The sequence below is a fragment of the Oryx dammah genome, unplaced genomic scaffold, assembly GCF_014754425.2.
Source record: "Oryx dammah isolate SB20612 unplaced genomic scaffold, SCBI_Odam_1.1 HiC_scaffold_22, whole genome shotgun sequence".
Lineage (NCBI taxonomy): Eukaryota > Metazoa > Chordata > Mammalia > Artiodactyla > Bovidae > Oryx > Oryx dammah.
In genome coordinates this window covers 60,996,859-61,013,366 of record NW_024070206.1, presented here as the reverse complement: position 1 = coordinate 61,013,366, position 16,508 = coordinate 60,996,859, and the positions used below count along the sequence as shown (strand labels likewise).

Genomic DNA, 16,508 nt, shown 5'->3' with positions numbered 1-16,508 from the left:
CCCTCCTCACGCTGACCTCGCCCTCCTCACGCTGACCTCGCCCTCCTTGCTCCTGTCCTCCTCACGCTGACCTCGCCCTCCTCACACTGACCTTGCCCTCGTCACACTGACCTCGCCCTCCTTGCTCCCATCCTCCTCACGATGACCTCGCCCTCGACCCTGCCCCCGGTTCACGTCTGTTTCTTTTGCCCTAGACTTCGACCCCCACCACTTCTGGCACTGGAGCAGCTTTGCAGACTACGTGCAGTGTGTCCTGGCCTTCACTGGCGTGGCGGGCTACATCACCTACCTGTCCATTGACTCGGCCCTCTTTGTGGAGACCCTGGGCTTCCTGGCCGTGCTGACTGAAGCCATGCTGGGTGTGCCGCAGCTCTACCGCAACCACCGCCACCAGTCCACGGAGGGCATGAGGTAGGGGCAGACATCAGATGTTCAGGTATGGCTGCTTGGTGGTCAGCTCTACTGGGAAAACTGCCAGTCCATGAGCAGTTTCAGTTTGTTCATTGGTCTCCTGACCTCTTGGTGTGCAAGCAGGTGAGTTTGTGTTCAGCAGGTGAGGGGAGGCCAAGACCCTCCTGTGAAGCAGCTCACTGCGAGCCATGGATGGGGTGGGGGTCCACAGATGTCTCCAGAAGGCAGAAGGTTCAAGCCTTTAATGCAGGAGATAACACAGCAGCTCCTTCCACTTGGCACCACCAGGAACAGGTCCAGGCATTCCCCAGTGAAGCAAAAACAGTTTATTTGCAATAACATCAGAAAGTGTAAAGTGCTTAGGAATTAACTTAACCAAGGAGGAGAAAGACCCATACAGTGGAAACTGCAGAGACACTGCCTCTCATGCATTCAAACGGTGGTGACTGTCGGAAGAACAGCAAGAGTTGGTGAGGATGTGCAAAAATTGGAATTCTTCTGTTCTGTTCATGGGAAGCAAAACGGTACAGCTTCTGTGGAAAACAGTGTGGCATTTCCTCAAAATATTAAAAATAGAACTACTATGTGCTAAGTCGTTTCAGTCATGTCTGACTCTTTGTGACCCCAGGGACAGTAGCCCACCAGGCTCCTCTGTCCATGGGATTCTCAAGGCAAGAATACTGGAGTGGGTGCCTTGCCCTCCACCAGGGGATCTTCCTGACCCAGGAACTGAACTGGAGTTTCTTATGTCTCCTGCATGTGACCCGGCAATTCTGCTTCTGGGAGTATAAGAGGATTGAAAGCATGGTCTTGAACAGATATTGTAAGCCCACGTTCATAACAGAGCAACAACCCAAGTGTCCATCAGTGGTTGAATGGATAAGCAAAACGTGGTCCGTCCATACAGTGGAAAATTAACCAGTCTTAACAGGAAGGAAATTCTTACACAGGTTTCAGTAGGGAAATTTGAGGACACGATGCTCAGTGGAATAAGCCAATCACAAAGGACAAATACTATGTGATTCCACTTATATGAGCTTAGAGTTGTCAAATTCATAGAAGGTATTATGGCAGAAAGTGAAGAGGAACTAAAAAGCCTCTTGATGAAAGTGAAAATGGAGAGTGAAAAAGTTGGTTTAAAGCTCAGCATTCAGAAAACTAAGATCATGGCATCTGGTCCCATCACTTCATGGGAAATAGATGGGGAAACAGTGGAAACAGTGTCAGACTTTATTTTTTCTGGGCTCCAAAATCACTGCAGATGGTGACTGCAGCCATGAAATTAAAAGACGCTTACTCCTTGGAAGGAAAGTTATAACCAACCTAGATGGCATATTCAAAAGCAGAGACATTACTTTGCCAACAAAGGTCCATCTAGTTAAGGCTATGGTTTTTCCAGTAGTCATGTATGGATGTGAGAGTTGGACTGTGAAGAAAGCTGAGTGCCAAAGAATTGATGCTTTTGAACTGTGGTGTTGGAGAAGACTCTTGAGAGTCCCTTGGACTGCAAGGAGATCCAACCAGTCCATTCTGAAGGAGATCAGTCCTGGGTGTTCTTTGGAAGGAATGATGCTAAAGCTGAAACTCCAGTACTTTGGCCACCTCATGCGAAGAGTTGACTCACTGGAAAAGACTCTGATGCTGGGAGGGATTGGGGGCAGGAGGAGAAGGGGACGACAGAGGATGAGATGGCTGGATGGCATCACGGACTTGATGCACGTGAGTCTGAGTGAACTCCGGGAGTTGGTGATGGACAGGGAGGCCTGGCGTGCTGCAATTCATGGGGTTGCAAAGAGTCCAACACGACTGAGTGACTGAACTGAACTGAACCATGGTGGTTGCCAGGGCCTGGAGGAGGGGAGAAGGGGGAGTTATTATTTAGTGGTTATTTATCTGTAGTGCTTTTGAGTGAGTGTCCCTCTGTACAGATTTTTCAGTGACTTGTCTAAGTAATATATTATGCATATAACGTATCACATAATTGTGTCATCATTTTACCGCTTTGGATGCAGGGTAGAAACTTTACCTCCTTTGATGATATATTTAATACATTATACATTATATACATAAAATGTTCCCCTCCACTTATAATTTTCTTCAATATTTTCTCTATTCATATTTAGAACATCAGATAATGTTATAATTTTTGCTTCAATCAGCATAATGCACAAAATTGAAGAGGAATAGGAAAGTCTATTGTATTTACCTTTATTTTTGCTTATGATATGCTGTCTTCCTTCCTACTCCAATATTCCTTTTCTTGTGTTTTTCTCCCCCTTGTTTTGAGAAATTTCTGAAACCAGACTTTAAGGGTATCAGGTGGTGGCAGGTTTTTTCACTTTTCCCTCACCTGAGAATGTCTCGATACCCTTTCATCTGAAGGATGTTTCTGCTGATGTAGGATCTGGTTTGATAGTTCTTTTCCTTTAGACCTTGAAAAATGTGCCATTTCCTTCTGGTCTCCATGGCTTCTGATGAGAAAGCCATTGTCATTTTATTGTTTTTCCCTATTGTTGTTTAGTCACTAAGTCAGGTCCAACTCTGCGGCCCCATGGAGTGCAGCACGCCAGGCTTCCCTGTTCTTCATTGTCTCCTGGACTTTGCTCGAAGTCATGTCCATTGAGTCAGTGATGCCATCCAACCATCTCATCCTGCCTTCACTCTTTCCCAGCATCAGGGTCTTTTCCAGTGAGTCAGCTCTTCACATCAGGTGTCCAAAGTATTAGAACTTCAGCTTCAGCATCAGTCCTTTAAGTGAATATTCAGGGTTGATCTCCTTCAGAATGGACTGGTTGGATCTCCTTGCAGTCCAAGGGACTCTCAAGTCTTCTCCAACACCACAGTAGCATCAGTTCTTTGGCGCTCAGTCTTCTGTATGGTCCACCGCTCACATCTGTACATGACTACTGGAAGACCACAGCTTAACCATGTTTCAACTTGCCAGCTCATCCGCTTGACTGATGACCTTGAGGACATGGACTGCATCCCATCCATTTCTTTCCCCAACATCTGACACAGTGTTTGGAAAATTACAGCAGTTCAGTAAATATTTGTTGAATGAACTAATGAAGGATTAAAATAGTTGATTCTCTTAAGTCACTTTTGGGAAATAGGAGAACCCTTGGGGATGCATTTATGAACTTGGAAAATTTACCACTGTGGGTACCTAGCCAGCTGGGCTAATTCTCAGAGACTCTGTACCGAGTGGCGAAAAAGGTGGGTACCACGTCGGGTACCTAGCCAATTGGGCTAATTCTTAGAGACTCTGTACCGAGTGGCGAAAGTTGCAGAAGGCCCCAGTGGGTACCACATCCCTGGTGGGGCTGCAGTGACTCATCCAGCTAAGATGATGTTGGAAAGATGCCTGGCCAGACCGCAGAGGTTGGGGCTGCTCTGCAGAAGTGCAGCCACAGGCGTGGCCATCCCACTTCTGGCCTCAGTGGGGTGGGGGGCGACCACTTCTTGTCCCCCGCGTCCGGGCCAGCCGGAGGCCCCGGCCCCTGGGGGGGCCCCCTGGGGGGCTGTGGGGGGGGTGGGCAGTGCTGCCTGAGGAGGTCTTGACTTTAGGACGTGAGGGATGAGTGTGGTCTTGTGCTCTGTGACTGCAAGCCCCTCTCCCCTGGTGCCCGCTCACCTGACTCCGCCCACCCACCTCCTGAGGGTGCTGGTGTGATGGGTCGGGGTGCTGGTGTGAGGGGAGGGATGCTGGTGTCGGGGTTGGGGCGCAAGCTGTGAGGAGGTTGAGGTGCTGGTGTGAGGGGGTCAGGGTGTGGGGTATGAGGGAGTCAGGGTGCTGGCATGAGGGGGTCAGTGTGAGGGGTGTGAGGGGGTCAGTGTGAGGGGTGTGAGGGGGTCAGGGTGTGGGGTGTGAGGAGGTTGGTGTGTGGGATGTGGGGTTGGGGTGTGGGGTATGAGGGGTCAGGGTGCTGGTGTGAGGGGACGGGTGCTGGGGTGTGAGGGGTTGGGGTGTGGGTGTGAGGGGTTGGGGTGCTGGTGTGAGGGGTCGGGGTGTGGGTTGTGAGGGGTCGGGGTGTGGGGTGTGAGGGGTCGGGGTTTGTGGGTGTGAGGGGTCGGGGTGTGAGGAGTTAGTGTGAGGGGTGTGAGGGGTCAGGGTGCTGGTGTGAGGGGTCGGGGTGCTGGGGCGTGAGGGGTCGGGGTGTGGGGCGTGAGGGGTCAGGGTGTGGGGTGTGAGGGGTCAGCGTGAGGGGTGTGAGGGGTCGGGTGCAGGTGTGAGGGATCAGGGTGCTGGGGTGTGAGGTGTTGGGGTGTGGGGTGTAAGAGGTCAGTGTTAGGGGTTGGGGTGCTGGTGTGAGGGGTCGGGGTGTGGGATATGAGGGGTCGGGTGTGGGTGTGAGGGATCGGGGTGCTGGGGTGTGAGGGGTCAGGGTGCTGGGATGAGGTGTCAGGGTGCTGGGATGAGGGGTTGGGATGCAGGTGCAAGGGGTCGGTGTGGGTGTAATGGGTCAGGGTGATGGGGTGAGGGGTCAGGGTGATGGGGTGAGGGGTCAGGGTGATGGGGTGAGGGGTCGGGGTGCTGAGGTGTGAGGGGTCGGGATGTGGGGTATGAGAGGTCGGGGTGTGGGGTGTGAGGGGTCGGGGTGTGGGGTGTGAGGGGTCGGGGTGTGGATGTGAGAGGTCAAGGTGCTGGTATGAGGGGTTGGTGTGAGGGGTGTGAAGGGTCAGCGTGAGGGGTGTGAGGGGTCGGGTACAGGTGTGAGGGATAGGGATGCTGGGTTGTGAGGGGTCAGGGTGTGTGGATGTGAGGTGTCAGGGTGTGAGGTGTAAGGGGTCGGGGTGTGGGATATAAGGGGTCAGGGTGTGGGTGTGAGGGATCAGGGTGCTGGGATGAGGTATCGGGGTGCTGGGATGAGGTGTCAGGGTGCTGGGGTGAGGGGTTGGGGTGCTGAGGTGAGGGGTTGGGGTGCTGGGGTGAGGAGTTGGGGTACTGGGGTGAGGAGTTGGGGTGCAGGTGTGAGGGCACAGAGGCAGAGGAGTTTCCCTGGGGTGGCAGGCAGCGGGAGCCTGCACTCTGGCTGAGCGGGTATGAGAAGGCCCGGAGGTGCCGCAGCGCTAGCCCCGTGTGGGGTGGAGGCCCGGCTGTCAACCGGTGGGTCCTGAGCAGGCCCCGAGCCCGCGGAGGAGGCCAGCATTGCTGCTCCAGTTGGCTGCACTTGCAGGGTTCTCTCTAGACTGCGCTTGTCCTCGTTAAGGAGACTGACCTGATAATAGGCAGCTGCCGGCCCGAGAGCGGGCTCTGGGGCAGCGTGATGAGGATGGATGGTTCTGAAAGCCCAGGACAGCTGGGCTCTGGGGGGTCTGCAGGGCCGGTCCTGGGGCCATGCTGCACTGCTGCCCGCGCCCCCTGCCAGCTGATGGTGCAGGTGACGTGGGGCTGTGCCAGCGACGGGTGGCAGTTGGGCCCCAGGCTCAGGGCAGGGCTGTGCTCCTTGCTCCTGGGCATCGAGCCGGGGTCTGTGCAGGGTGACCTTTCTCTGTGTGCTTTTAAAGGCCCAGCACCCGGGGACAGAGGAGCCTGGCAGGCTACAGTCCATGGGGTCGCAAGAGAGTCGGAAATGACAACTGAACAACAACCCTCTTTCTTAGTGAGCAAGCTGAGTGCTTGGAGAGAGAGTGCAGGCGTGGGGCCTCATGCAGTTTTGTTTCCTGTAAAATTAGTTCTTCTTTACAGAAGTCTGTGTAAGAGAACCTGTAAGATGAAGGGGTGTTCACGCGACAGTGGATTAAATCTGAGTCCGCCGTGTAAACAGGCCGCCCCAGAGTCTGCTTCTCTCAGCCCAGCTCATGGGCACCTGGGCTCTACGTGTCCTCTCAGGGGCCTTCCCTCAGCCCCAGCCCGGTCTCTGCTCTGTCCCTGATAAAGTCCATCAGTCTGGTTGTCGCACTGTCCCCAGGGCAGGGGCCTTCTTTCCTTGCAGTGTCCCCAGCACCCAGAATGGCTTGGCAGTCAAAGGTCAGTGAGTCCGACTCCATGATCCTGAGCAGGAGATGCCAGGTGTCCCTGTGCAGCTGGGGCTGGTCTGACCTGTGCCCCCAGGGCCAGCGCCCTCTGCCTGTGGGTTCAGGGAGCCTGAGCCCTGGCGGCCGGGATTCCCTGAGTGTCCAGCCCGACATGTTGCAGCCGGATTCCTGGGGGGCAGATGGCTGGCTCCCAGGCGGAAGTGAGGAGGGTGGGGTCGTGAGGGAAGTGCCCCTCGCCTGTCCACACCCCAGCCTGGAGGAGAGAAGGTGGCATGTCGGGTGTGCATGTAGTGGCCCGGTTCAGCCTGAAACCAGAACCTGCCCCAGCCCTCGACACCCTGGCCGGTGGACAGCCCCACTGGCGAGGACACAGGAGCCCCCTGAAGTTGGCTTCTCCCATCCAGAGCTCAGGACCAGAGCCCTCCCGCCCTCTCTGGTATCCACGCCTGGACTCTGGACTCGGGCTCATGGCTGCCCCTGGCCCCCACTCCCACTGCCCAGCAGCTGCACCGCATGGGCTGACCTGAGCATCTTCAGGTGTCCCCCAGCGAGGTTTCTGTTTCACCCCCAAGATGGAGCAGCCCTGGACCTGCTGGGACTCGGGACTCTCGAAGCCCTGCAGTCAAGGCCAGCTCAGATCTGCTGCGGGACACTCAGCCTCACACCATCAGGGGGTGCGAGGGGGGAGGGGCTGTGAGGTCCTGCTCAAAGACCAGCTTCATCCGTCTCCCAGGGGACCTGCTCAGAGGGTGTGCGCTCACACACACAGGTGTGCACACACACTCATGCACACATTCACATATGTGCACACATTCATACACACTCACACGCATGCTTTTGCTGCCCCTGCCTTGGAGGAAATGCAGGAGGTACTTTTGAATGATTTCCCTTTACAGAATGTTAAGCAATTGTTGAATTGATGCTTCTGAACCAGTAATAGAAATTGACGCAGCTTTGAAATAAGGTCAGTAATTAGCACTGCGGCCCTGAAAGGCAACTTGTGAGCCAAGTTCCCTCCTCCTTCCTCCGCGTTTTGCTGCATTAGAAGATGTTCCCCAACAAGTAATTACTGGAGAGCCTGGGGGCGAGTGAAGGGGGCCAACGTGGGGAAAACCAGTGGTGGATCCAGTTGTGACCAAGGAGAGGGAGGAGCAGGTGGGAGGCTGGCGGATGGAGGGGTGTTCAGAGACAATGCTGGCCCTGGCTGCGGGGGCCCCAGGAGGAGGTCACGTGTGTGGTGTTGTGAGGCGGGAGCGCTTCTGGGTGCAGCAGTTTGGGCCGGCTGCTGGCTCGTCCCAGCCGGGACACTCCTGGCTTTGACAGCAGCGTCCAGCATCAGGGAGGTGCTCACCTGGTCCAGCTCCAGACCTGCCCTCGAGCCTGGGGCCTCAGCTGTTTGGGAATCAGGGCGGCGTCTCCCCAGGGCCACATGTGTGTCACTCCCAGCCCCCCACCCATTGTCCTCTGTATCGTTCTTGACACGTGGTGAGCCTGCCATCGTGAGTGGAGGTGCCGTGCATGATGCCCATTAGAGTGCACATGTGGGTGTGCACACACACACGCAGGCACACCTCCACCACAGCACACACCACACCTGCACACCCAGGGGCCAGTCAAGAGATGAGGAGGGCTGGAATTAGAGTCCAACCAAAGCCCTGGAACTTAGAAAGATAACTTCATGGAGCGGTAACTTGTCACACCATCACCATCTAAAGCACCCCATCCAGTGGATTCTAGTGCATTCCCAGCTGTGCAGCCATCGCCAGTCTAATTTTAGGGCGTTTCATCACCTGAAAAGCAGTCTCGTGCCCGCTGGCAATCACTCTCCACTGCCCCCACCTCGGCCAGGCCTCGGAACCACTGATCTGCTTTCTGTCTCCACGGCTCTGTCTGTTCTGGATGCGTTAGAGAAATGGAATGACACGGCACGTGGTCCTCCCTGCTGCTTTCACTCTCCGTCACGCTCCCAAGGCCATGCACAGTGAGCGGCCAGTGTCCATCCTTCCTGAGTGACAGTCACTGTGCTCACAGGTCAAGCTCTGCTGATCTCCTCTTCAGTTGGTGGTCGTCTGGGCGGTTTGGCATCTTTTTGGCGACCGTGAGCAGTGTTGCTGTGAACAGCAGTGTTGTCTGTGTGCCAGTTTCTGTGCGGACATGTGTTCCTCTGTCTTGGACACACTTAGGAGTGGAGCTGGTGAGTCGCGGCCACACCATTTTACGTTCCCGCTGGAGGTGCAGGATTCTGGCCTTTGCACAGCCTCACCAGCACTTGTTACCTTCTCATCATGGCCGTCCGTGTGGGTGTGAAGTCGGGTCTCCTGTGGCTTTGATTTGCATTTTCCTGATGACTGATGACATCAAACACCTTTTCCTGTGATTATTGGCTGTTTGTGTATCTTTAGAGAAACGTTTGTGCAGATTTTTGCCCATGTAAAAATTCGATTGCTTTCCTTATTGACTTGTAGAGATCTTTAAATATTCTTATTGGTTCGCATTCATCTTCTCCATTGCAGGCCGTCTTTTCACACTGCAGCACAAAAGATTTGAATTTTGATGAAGTGTTTTGTTTTTTTTTTTTAATTGCTATGCCTTTGGTGTCACACCTAAGAAACCTTGTGACCCTTGGTCACAGAGACCTACTCCTGTGTTCTGGGTAGGCTTTGAATTTTGGGGGAGCTTTGGATGGGTGGGACGGAGAAGGCAATGGCCCCTCACTCCAGTACTCTTGCCTGGAACATCCCATGGACGGAGGAGCCTGGTGGGCTGCGGTCCATGGGGTCGCTAAGAGTCAGACACGACTGAGCGACTTCCCTTTCACTTTTCACTTTCACGCAACGGAGAAGGAAATGGCAACCTGCTCCAGTGTTCTTGCCTGGAGAATCCCAGGGATGGGGGAGCCTGCTGGGCTGCTGTCTATGGGGTCGCACAGAGTCGGACACGACTGAAGTGACTTAGCAGCAGCAGTAGCAGTTGGATGGGCGGGCAGGAAGGAGGGAGGTGTGGGCGCGGGCTCGGAGGTGGGAGTGAGGAGCGGCAGGGACGCATGTGGGCTCCAGCGAGGCCAGTGCAGGAGTGAGGCTCCTGCTGCGTGGGCGCTGGCTGGGAAGAGGCATCTGGATAGCTGGACGGGGCAAGGGTGAGGTGAGAGGTATTTTAGGAATAGTCGTCGGGCTGCTCGGTTTCGGAGGAAAAATGCTGGTGCCAAGAATGAAGTAACGGGATCCTGGATTAAACTCGTGGGGAGGATCAGGCACAGGACGCAGCAGCTGGGGTTGGGGCCAGGGTGAGGAAGAACCTAGAGAAGGAATCAGCTCCCAGGCCACCCACCCTGCCCACCCCCAGCTGAAGAATGCAGCCTGGGGACAGTCTCCGCCTGCCCAGACCAGCTCCCACAGCTTCTCCGTGCCCTGAGCTCCCTGTGCTGTCCAAACCCCGGGCTGGCAGCCCTCAGTCGAGGAGGGGTCTTCCTAGAGACCCCGCCATGTGCATTGGGCACACTCCGGCCTTGATACACACTAGGATGTCCCTGGCCTGCTGGACGGTGGTAATTGGGCCTCACAGCTTGCCCACCTGATAGCTGTTGAGGGTAACAGGTGACCTGACCCCGTCGGGGAGACGGGGGCCGGGTCCAGGGTGACCAGGTGGTTCAGAACATGAGCTTGTACGTCAAGAGTGTCCACTCCTGGCACATGGGCTCCCGCGGCTCAGGGTGGTACTTGGACTGGGAGGAACAGTTTGATTAAACATTTGCCCTGAGCCCTCAACACGCAGGGCTGGTCATGGGGCCTCGGAAGGCTGTCAGATTCCTGCTTCTGGGGCGAGAGCCAACTGAGGGCCAAGGCCAGGAGAGGCGTCTGGGCGGCTAAAAATGTGTGTGTGTGTGTCAGGCAGAGCCCAGCTCTCGGCGTTGACCGCACATCTCCACTTGGTAGGGCGAAGGTGCACCTGGGCCTTGAAGCCCAGAGGGACACCAGCTGGGACGGGCTCAGCTGTGCCTTCTGCCACCCCTCTGCGGCCTTCCCACCCTGCGAGGCATTTGCTGTGTGTCCTTGGGTGAGTCACCCAACCTCTCTGCGCCTCAGCATCTCCTCTCTAAATGGGGCACTGCACAGGCAACCACGTGGTGTCTGTTTTTGGGTCTCCTGTTAAGTTCTGGTGTCTCTAGGGGAGACTGTGCCTTAGCTCTTAATGCTGTAGAATGGAACTAGACTCATTTATGACATTAGTTCTCTTCCCATCTTCACAGCTGTTTGCAGAAATTGTGGTTGCTTGTCAGAGCTTCTCCTGGAAATGCTTGCTCTGTGGGGGTGGGTTTCCTTTGAAATGGAAGTGCTCTGAGCTGGAGAGCTGTGAGCAGCCTCGCTGGCAGGCCGGCATCTCTGCCGCTCTGGTCTGCCGCTGCCAGGCAGCCCCTGTACCCCCACCTGCTGTTCCTTCCAAACACTGCTGTGGGTGGTCCCATCCAGTCCCCTCCGTGTCCATGATGTAGAGTCTCCTGCAGGCCACTTGGCACACTACTACTTCACTCTCAAATTCTGAGTTGGTGCTGCAGAGCAGGACAGAATTCAGATGGAGAGAGGGGCACAAGTTTGTGGGGAAAGATGCCACATAGAAGAGAGAACAGCAACAAGACACCCTCCCTCCCGGTCCTCAGCCTCTGTCCAGGGCCCATAGGTCTCATCCACAGGGACCAGTCAGCAGAGGCCAGTACACTCAGGATGGATGCTCCCCAGACTACCAACCTCAGGTGTTTTCATGCTGGGCCCATGTCTCCCTTGGGTGAGACAGACAGGACCGGATGGCTGGAGCAGCCCTGGGTACAGGAGCGGGCGGACTGTGGGAGGACGCATTACGTGAATGGCAGGACGCATCTTGTTTTCCCACGTCTGTCATTCTGGACTCCTGCACAGCCCCAAGCCCAGAAAGGTGCACAGGGCAGAAAGCTTTCTGTCTAGGGCGTGGAAAGGGGTTCCCCCAGGACCTTTGGGCAGACCGCCACCCAAGTCCCATGCTGGCCACTGACTGCTGGCCATGCTGTGCAGATCTGAGTGGTTTTGAAAACTGAACTGAACTCAGCCATAGTCCCCAAATACCAGCCACAACGTGCAGCTCGAACTTAACCATGTCAGTTTCCTGCTGGAACAACAACAAAAAACCAACATTCTCCACAGGATTGCAGTAAGACAGAGTCTCCTTACTTAGTGTTAAAAATCTCCAGGATGTTAACCAAAATTACTCACTATGAAGACTAGGAAAATCTCAACAACTCTCAAAAGAAAAGACCACAGACAACAAAGAATCGACACAGAGACTGGAGTTACCAGATCTTAAAGGCACTGGTGTAACTATTCTCTAAAGAGCAATAGCAGATACTCCTGAAATCAATGCAAAGATAGACCATCACAGGGGAGAAATAAAAGCTATGAGAGAAATAACTAGAAATTTTTAAATTGAAAAATATAGTAGCTGAACAGAAAACATAGTTCATTAGTAGAATGGAGACGACAGAGGACAAATCAGTGAACTTGAAGATTGATACAAATCATCCGTTCTGAACAACAGGAAAAAAAATGGGGGGAAAAAAGAACAGACTTGGGGACAGCAGCAAGATGTCTAACAGGAGAGACGAGAGTGGCGCAGAAGAGTTAAGAAATGATGTCTGAAAACTTCCCAAATTTAGTGCAAGATCCATGTATGGATTTTAAGATACTCAGCAAGTCCCAAACATGCATTCTGTCACAGACTGTGAAACCAAAGTCAAATGGCGAAAGCAGCCAGAGAAAAAGGACTGATGATGTATAGTGATCCTGCTGTTTAAATGCAGATTTATATCAGCTAACTAAGAACCAAAGTCTTTAAACACTGTGTGAGCCCACACGATAACCCAGCAAGAGTTGCAGGGCTGTTTGGACGCAGACGCCGGGCCGCAGGGTGGATGGGGGCCGGGCTTGGAGCCTCAGCCTGAACCATTCTCCTAAGGGTCCTGGAAGCTCCAGCTTTCGAGAGTGCAGGTTGGGGGAACTGTCCACTTTCTGCCCTGCTTCTGTGTGGTCCGTCTGATGCTCCAGTGGACAGAGCTGGGGATGTGGGGATCACTGCCCTGGATACAGGTCATGGCCCCTTGCCTGGCTTTACTGGTGAGAACCGGCCTGGGGTCAGAGGCCTCCCAGCCCCAGGTGGATGGGGCCACCTCAGGAGCGCGGAGTGCCTGCCCTGCCCTCGGCATAGATGGCTCAGACCTTCATCCTATCCCTGGGGTCCTCACAGCCGAGAGGCAGCTGCCCCCACAAACTTTGGCCTGGCTTAATTAGCCACATAAGGTTTGCCTGCTGTGGAAATGGGTCTGATTTAAACATTTTATGCAGGAAACAATGTGCTGGCGGGTGCTACCTGGCCAGCTAGGTGTTAGACGTGGAGAGGTGTGTGCAGACGTGCTCCAAGGACTGGTCTGAGACTCTGGGCGTGACATCGATGACCAGAAGGGGATTACCGTCAGGCTATCTTTGGAGCTTGAGCCTGGCTGAGCCAGGAGTTCCCAAGAGAGGCCCCTGGTTTCCTGCTCAGTGCCCTGGGTGCAGGTCTGGGGAGCAGAGGGCTGCCCCTCAGGCCAGTTCTCGTGCTGCGAGCTTGGCTTGTGGGACATGGTGTGACAGGCCTCTCCCACCTGAGGCCATAGCATGTCACCTGAGGGCCACACACCTGCTGTGCCTGCAGCCAGGACGGACATTTGTGAGCCCACGTGAGCTTGGCCCTGCGGCGCCCTTCTCTGCCCCACAGACCTGAGGCTTCTCCTGCTCGAGGGCCTTCCTGTCCCCGCGGCCACGTGTGTGGTGGCTTCACGGCCAGGACAGGAGGGTGGGCCGGAGTCTGGCATGTCCCCGGACTGACCCCTGGGTTAAGTCCCCTGACCCTGATCTGTGACCCCTGACCGCTTCTGTGTCTCTGCAGCATCAAGATGGTCCTCATGTGGACGAGTGGCGACACCTTCAAGACGGCCTACTTCCTGCTGAACGGGGCGCCCCTACAGTTCTCGGTGTGTGGGCTGCTGCAGGTGCTGGTGGACCTGGCCATCCTGGGGCAGGCCTACGTGTTCACCCGCTACCCTCTGAAGCCAGCTCCCCACACGGCCCACCCCGCCAGCGCCAAGGCCCTCTGAGGTGGCCAGAGGATGAGGACGTGGGACCAGGGCTTCTGGCCCGGCCACCTGTGCCCCACGTGGGCACCAGGCACCACAGCCCCAAGACAGGCCCGGCCGTGGGGGACTCGCCTGGCCTCTGGCTCTTGGGCATGGTGGGGCCTGGGGGCCAACGCTGCGCTCTGCCGCCCAGGACTCCACAAGCAGGTCTCCCCAGGTGGGGCTGCCGCGCTCTGAAGCTAACGGAAAGCAGGCCTCTCTTCCACTTCAGCTCAGGACACAACTGGGGAACCTGGGGCAAGCTTACAGCCCCGGGGGGCAGTCCTGCGCCCCGCGGGACCCGGGACCTCTGGGAACCTCCAGGTCTCGGGCCCCGGGGCCCTGATGTGGCAGGTGGGGGGGCCTGCAGCCAGGCCAGGGGGTCTCAGGAGGGGCGAGATGGGGTGGGAGTGAGAAACAGCACCGGGGAGCCCGGGTCCCTGCCCGAGGGGCCCGCAGTCTCAGGCCGGCCGGGGTGACGCACCGCAGCGTCGGGCTGGGCCACGTGGGACACAGGGCTCCAGCTTCCTCACTCCGGGTTGGCACCTTTCCAGGCCCTGCTGGCCTTGCTGCTCTACCAGCCCCTTCTGGTGAGGCTGCTGGGGACTCAATCGCATCTGGCCAGGCTGTGGCTGGCGTGGGCCTGGGGTGTTGGGAGGGGGGCCTGGGTGCTGGTGGGCCCAAGGCGCACCCAGGAAGGCTGGGGGCCCAGGTCCGGGGTTGGGCTGCCCCAGGCATCCCTTCCCTCTGGGAATCGTGCCCTTGCAGACACAGTCCAAGGCGTCCGTCTTCCAGGCCTGGAGGCACCTGTGGGTCAGGGCAGGGGGCGGCGGGGCAGGCTTCCCAGTGCTGTGCAGAGGCCCCGCTGTTGCCTCCATCTTCTGCACAGCCCTCTGCGTCTGCTGTGTCTGACGTTGGCCCTCTTCAGTCTACACGGGCTTCTCAGCCTCCCAGGCAAGTGTTCTAGACGCTTCTGCAGGCTTCCCACAGGCACTTCCCCTCCTGCTGGGTGGAGGGCCTGTGGAGTCCACGTTCCCCGGGCTGCTACCAAAGCACCCGCGTTTGTGTGGTCAGTGGAAGGCGTGCGAAGCTGTCTTCTCCTCCTGACTTTTCCTCAAAAGCTCCTGAATGTTTGAGGATCCCGTGCAGCTCTCTGGCCTGCAAAATGCTCTGAAAATGTTTATTTTTTAAAATGAAAGGAGATGTCTGTCACCGGGTGCGGCGGTGCCGTGCGTGCCCCTTGTGGGAGCCCCGTGGTCCTGTCAGGGTGACTTTAACTCAATAAACTGCTGCGGATCCAGTGTGGCCTCGTGAGTGGAGTCGGAGCACGGCCCAGGGCAGAGTCAAGGGACGGAGTGTCCTTCACCTCGGGATCCCAGGGAAGTGCTGGGCCGGCACCCTGCCGTGGGGGGAAGGACTGGCCTGTGACACCGGGGTCGCCTCTCAGATCCCTGGGGACAGCGCTGACCTGTGACACTGGGGTTGCCCTCAGATCCCTGGGGACAAGACGCCTGTGACACCAGGGTCGCCCCTCAGATCCCTGGGGGAAAGTGCTGACTTGTGACACCAGGGTCGCCCCTCAGATCCCTGGGGGAAAGTGCTGACTTGTGACACCAGGGTTGCCCCTCAGATCCCTGAGGACAAGACGCCTGTGACACCAGGGTCGCCCCTCAGATCCCTCGGACAGTGACCGCCCTGGGCCAGCAGGACCAGGCTGAAGGAGGCAGCCCCCTGGTCACCACCAGTTCACACAGTTCCCTTGACAACAGAATGTCTCAAGAGGTTGGGGAGTGTCTCCTACAAAGGCCAGAAGAGGTATTTCAAGGAAAATGCACAATTCTGTATAGAAGGTCAAGTTGGAGCTGTTTCTACTAAGCAGCTTGTTTTAGAGCATTTACAATGGGGGCAAGGCGAAGAAAACCCACCAAGTCAAGATATATGAAAGTGAATTAAGTTTTTTCAATGAGTCACGCCAGCCCTGGAGCGTCCGAGGGTGAAGTCGGCCACTGGAGCTGACCCGAGCTGGTGATAGTTGACACAGCCACCTCGGGCAGCACAGAGTCTCAGTGTGGACACTGGATTCCCCGTACTGAGTGGTGCAAGGCAGGAGTGCTGCTCTGGCATGGATGTTTATTTTCCATCTGATAATGTGTTAATTCAGAATAACTTTTAATTAAAAATTATTAAGTAAAAGTTTAAATACTTTTTAAAAAAGGCAAAAAAATATATGGGGTGCCTTTTTGGGGAACCCATCTTTGTTCCTGAAAACTTACCTGTAGCCTCCTCTGTGACTTGACCGATGAGCAGAGAACCAGCTCGGAAGCAGCTCCTGTGTTCCTCTGAGGAGCTGCCCTTCCAAGACAGAGCAGAGCAGGTGGCTTCCCGGGCCTGGTGCCACACGGGCCAAGAGGGCTCTGTGTCCAGGCCCTGGACAAGCCGTCCACTAGGGCAAGGGAGGTATTTTTAATAGTAACTCCACTTGGGGCTCCCAGTGAGAAAAATATATGAGGGTCACTTTCACAGCTCTTCTTCTCAACAAGGGGGACACTTTGGAAATGGGAACGAGATGGTGCTGCTGCCCCAGCTCCTGGGCAAGTGACCGCGTCCACTCAGAGTGAGAGCAGGTGAACAGCTCAGAGAGCCGCCCGCCTGCCCACAGCCCACGTGCCGCTCGCTGCCCGTCCTGGACTCCAGCTGGCTGGGAGGAAACTGGGTGGGGGGCATTTTCCCCTGAAGTAAGAGGCACCGGAGTTGGGCCTATTTTGGCAGCAGATATGGGGGTTTCAGACCCCCATCGCTGACGGTAGAGCATGTTCAGCCCTGGAGTGGCCCTTTGGATCCGAGTGGATCGCTGAGCCCCCAGGGGTCAGCTGGGGTGGTGGAGGGCCAGTCGTGGCCCAGGGAGGTTACAGCATGTGCAGGAGCAGCCCTGAGGGTAGGGGGC

At 56.1% G+C, this 16,508-nt stretch overlaps 1 protein-coding gene across 3 annotated transcripts in view; it reads left to right on the top strand.

Moving 5' to 3' along the window:
* Positions 1 to 13,822, top strand: part of SLC66A2 (solute carrier family 66 member 2) — a 45,503-nt gene extending 31,681 nt beyond the window's left edge. For all 3 annotated transcript variants that reach the window (XM_040264395.1, XM_040264392.1, XM_040264393.1), the window contains 2 exons: positions 195 to 411; positions 13,339 to 13,822. In XM_040264395.1, coding sequence (XP_040120329.1) covers positions 195 to 411; positions 13,339 to 13,546 — 425 coding nt within the window. In that variant the 3' untranslated portion in view covers positions 13,547 to 13,822. The remainder of the gene's footprint in view (positions 1 to 194; positions 412 to 13,338) is intronic.
* The last annotated feature ends 2,686 nt before the right edge of the window (positions 13,823 to 16,508 follow it).